Genomic DNA, 4486 nt, shown 5'->3' with positions numbered 1-4486 from the left:
TTTAACGTCGTGCTTGAGAATATTTCGCTCATATGATGACGTGCATGCATGTGTATGTGTATGTGCGGCTGCTTGTACTAGCCCAGACTTAAGCTGGTTTTATAGTGCTAGCTCACTGAGATACCATGCCGCAGTGAAGCATGAATACCCCACTCAGATACATTATTCTGACTCCGAGCCGAGCCGACCAGTCCTTGTCGTACTCGTTAATGCCGAGCGCCAGGCAGGGACCAACAAGTACCATATTTTAACGTCTTTTGGTATGACGCGGTCGGGGATCGAACCCGCGACCTTCCGCTAATTTCTGTATGTAGAGTTGGTGTAAGCATGAGCTGGTGACAGAACAGCCAGAGAACGGTCAAACCTGTATGTTACCTCCCTTTACATTTCATCTCCAACTACTGTCAAATAATTCATCCATTGCTTAAAGCAACGTATTCAACCATAATCTCACTGTGACATCAAAGATGAAGGCTAAGAAACTAGTATCTGAAATGTGCAACATTACATCAGTCAAAAGGCAGGTGAAACAAAGAAAGAGTGCAAGGTGTAACCGAGCCGAAGTGAAATGAAGTTGAGTGCTTGCATGTGTACATTTTCTGTTGCCAGATTGAAAATTGCTGTATTTAGAACCACAACAACATATACTGGCCATACTGTAGTGTGCATCAAGTCATTGCTCAGCCTATGTATCCTGCTTCATAATGTTCCACCACCAATACGTCCAGTAATGGTGATTTCTGAAGAGCAGAATTGTAATGCCTTTATTGTAATATTGTGTTTCAGACATTTTCATTTTTTACACACATATGATCTCAAAATTAGAAATTTACCCACACATACTATTTTGATCAGAAAAATATACAGTATTTTATTACTTTTTTATATTCTGAAACTCTGGTCATAAATCTGAGCTGCATTTCTGTTTGGACTGTCTTTTGTCTAATCAAAGGTCAGGATTATGTACAAATTATCAACCGTAAAACATAAGGCCTTTTTAGGATCTTTTCAAGGCCCAATAAAACTTGTTTAAGGCCTAATAGAAACTACAGGCTGTAACGATTCACTCGCATATTCGGTGAATCGAACCGTAGCCCTTCATGAATTCAATTCGTTATTCGTGGTCACCAGAACCGAATATTAACGAATATTTACATTTTTTTTAAGGGAGCATGTTTTACTTGAACCCTTGTGTACTTTTTGAAAGTGAGATATGCAGTAATGGAATATGTACTAGCCTTGCAGTAGCCCAAGTCATGTTAGTTTGCCAATGCCACACACGGTACTGTCGACTATAACTATTACATACCAAATTTGAGTGTCAAGATCACTGGTTATTGCTGTGACAAATTAACACTGTCAACATGGGCGTTCCATATTGTACATCAATCACTTAACTACAATATTGTATTCGTGAATAACTATTCGTATTCATTACCCAATATTCATGATACGTAGCATTTTCGCCACATAGTGTATTCGTTTCAGCCCTAATATTAGAAACACATATAAAACAAACAGTTAAACAATGTTGGTCAATTGTGGGACTCATAGCAGGGAAATAACTCTACTTGTCTAATCAAAGGTTCTATGCTGACATGCCACTTTTATTGGAATTTATCACAAAATATATTGTTATGACTCCCTGACTATGAAATTGAAATAAATCATGGTATCTGCCTGTTTGTGGTCCGTGTACATTGAAACATACATGTATAAAGGTGTTGGTTATACTCCACCATGTCATGTCAAGCAGTTTCAACTTCTATTTCTATTTCAGCTATTGTTTATAATCGTCCATTTTATTGATTCATTTTCAGAGAGCTGCCATAACTATTTCAAGATATCAGAAAATCATCCATCAAATAAATTACGTCCCTTTGTACGTGCTCTCTTTAGAAAAGGCGAAGAAAGGTTGTTACGTCACCGGAAGGTGGGGCTGTTTCAAGGCCGTCGCTTATGTAAATATGCAATCTCATCACTGTTGTGTTACGGGTTGTACCGCATCGACGCGAAAGCAGCAAAATGTTCACAAGTACCCATGGCTACAGGGGGTGACCTTTTTCTCCTTCCCGAACAGGATCAGGGCATCCACTCTTCAGAGAAGATGGAGAGCCTGCATGGGCACCGAACAAGTACAGTCGGATATGTTCAAGACATTTTTTGCCAGGTGGTGACTGTCCGACACTGTTTCCACATAACTTAAAATGCCCTCCACTCTAAGGTAATGACCACTTACACATATACTTTATTTTTCATTGGTTTTAAAAGTCTTTGTAACCATTATTTTGTTATAATTTTGTGAGTTTGGCCATGGATCTATAAATAGATCCTTGGTTTGTCATGGTGGGAGGTCGATAATCAATATTAATACAGATTCGAAAAGCCGACTGTATAAATATTTGTTTTATTCAACACTATTGTCAAAGTAGTTAGCACTTCTGCTCAGTATAAATCTACAAATTGTGAATGATAGGATCGAATTACTTTAGATGTTTGTTCTATTTTTGCAAATAAAAAATAATCTGTTCTAAAACACTGTGCCCCTGAAAATTATCAATTATGTTTTTTTATAGATCTACTCAAAACGCATCACTTCACCTGGCCATGGATGAGAGGAAACCCACCAACGAGCTCGCAACTGTACATGTTATGCACAGACTTTGCCTCCATACCCTACACAGTTGGAGAGATCACTGTCCTTCAGCCAACATGGAAAACAAGCTTTTCAAAAGGTCTGCTCATAAATATTTCTTAACTTTTAAATGACAAATTTTATTGAAAATATATTTTGAATATTTGAATAAAGAATGAAAATCTTATGTTGATTTCGTAATTATTTTTTGAAAGAGCTAACTGACTTTGTGACTCAAGGTATTTTTTTATTTTCCTCCAGGTGCAATAGAGTCAAACACATCCATTGTCATAAAGGAGGCAGAGAAGAGCCGGATGTGTGAGACTGGAACTCAGACAGATCTGACAATGTCAGACATTCATAACATGAATGAGGACCTTAAAAGTAAAAGTGAAAAACTAGATGACAAGGAAACTCTATTATGGGACTTGTGTCTGGAAAATGTTGTTAAAGATGATGAACATGTAAGGTTCTATACAGGCTTACCATCTTGTACTGTTTTATTGGGTATCTATTAGTGGTGTTCCGATTAATTGAAATAATCGAAGATTGGTCGCTACGACCAAACGACCAAGCAATCGATCACATTTTCTCATAATCGAACATAAACGATTTTGGAACTACTGTTTTAGTCTTTAAAATACTTGACAATGGAACATATCGTTGAAGCGTCAGGGCCTGAAAACCTGTATAATTCTTAGAAAACTCACTTCAGTAACTGAAAAGCCATGACTGAATATTTCTTAAAGACTCCGGGAAGTTTATGTTCATGATATATAAGTCTGCACTTTCAAGAAGCCAGTTGCATCATGTTATTCATATCTGCAATAACAACCTGGATAGGAAAATCTGAATTTCTTTTATCGATGATTGTTCGTTGGTAATGAATCAATCATCAATTGTGAGATTTCAACAAATTCTCAACACTAGTATCTATAACATACTTGTTTCTAAATGTTCACTTTTGAACTATTGAAATGGCAATGCTGCTGCATGTGACATAACAAATAATTGTAGATCTCGTCCTGGTCCAAGTAGAAAGTTGACAATATATCACGAATATATTCTTTCTCTTGTTCGTCTGAGACTGGGATTTCTATCTGTACATGCATGTCTTACTAACCTTTTACACCTCTCACATACATTTCATATATGAATAATTTACAAGACTACAACTGCAGATCAATTTAAGACAACAGTTTTGGGACAATGAATGATTCATAGAAAGAGGTTATTTTCTGAAAATCGTTTTTCCATTCCATTTCCTCAAAAAAAATCCTATCAATATATATCAAATGCTTTCCAGTGTTTAAGGTACCTTCAATATAGAGAACAAAATCACACCTATGCATATTTGCAACTGCCATTTGGCACTGTATTTGCTTGAACCAAGGTGAAGACGTATTCAACTTTATCACTCCATTTCCATTTTTATACACATTGTAATTCTCAGAACAAATTTCATCAATACTGCAATTTTTGTATTTGTAAGTAGTGTAACGCCAAACAGGGGAGGGTATGCTATTCGATGCTCAGAGTCACTAAAATATGTACCCTTGTGCATGCGAAAGTACAAGTGTAGAATTTACACAGTCTGATTAGGTAGCGCAAGTTTGTTTACAAACATGTCTAAATTCAGCCCCCTAATTTGCATTACACTAACAAGTTCGCTTGTTACTCCAAGAAAATATATTACTGATAAGTGATAAATGTAGGGAATACGTGTTAAGATAATTAATTTGTGATATGTAAACTATTGTGTTCAGTTTAATTGGCTTGAAAATAAGACTTCTGTGCTTCGCATCTAGATCATAGAAAACGTCAGCCATATTGTCAATACAATGTCCTTGT

General features: G+C 36.4%; 1 protein-coding gene across 1 annotated transcript; it reads left to right on the top strand.

The window, feature by feature from the left end:
- Nucleotides 1-1967: 1967 nt before the first annotated feature.
- Nucleotides 1968-3935, top strand: LOC124271561. The gene is made up of 5 exons (XM_046706703.1): nucleotides 1968-2170; nucleotides 2577-2683; nucleotides 2897-3152; nucleotides 3434-3436; nucleotides 3653-3935. Exons 1-5 carry the CDS (start codon nucleotides 1968-1970, stop codon nucleotides 3789-3791), a joined length of 708 nt encoding a protein of 235 aa, XP_046562659.1. The 3' UTR covers nucleotides 3792-3935.
- Nucleotides 3936-4486: the final 551 nt, after the last annotated feature.

This window comes from Haliotis rubra, unplaced genomic scaffold, assembly GCF_003918875.1.
Source record: "Haliotis rubra isolate DU_JTF1 unplaced genomic scaffold, ASM391887v1 Scf1027, whole genome shotgun sequence".
Classification (NCBI taxonomy): Eukaryota; Metazoa; Mollusca; class Gastropoda; order Lepetellida; family Haliotidae; genus Haliotis; species Haliotis rubra.
This window is presented reverse-complemented; position numbering and strand designations above follow the sequence as displayed.

Bases quoted from the DNA above. Each gene is read 5' to 3' on its own strand.
- LOC124271561 (XM_046706703.1), top strand. From the start codon at position 1,968: ATGCAATCTCATCACTGTTGTGTTACGGGTTGTACCGCATCGACGCGA. The intron at 2,171-2,576 runs GTGGTGACTGTC...GTTTTTTTATAG, and splicing joins TTCAAGACATTTTTTGCCAG to ATCTACTCAAAACGCATCAC. The intron at 2,684-2,896 runs GTTGGAGAGATC...ATTTTCCTCCAG, and splicing joins TTGCCTCCATACCCTACACA to GTGCAATAGAGTCAAACACA.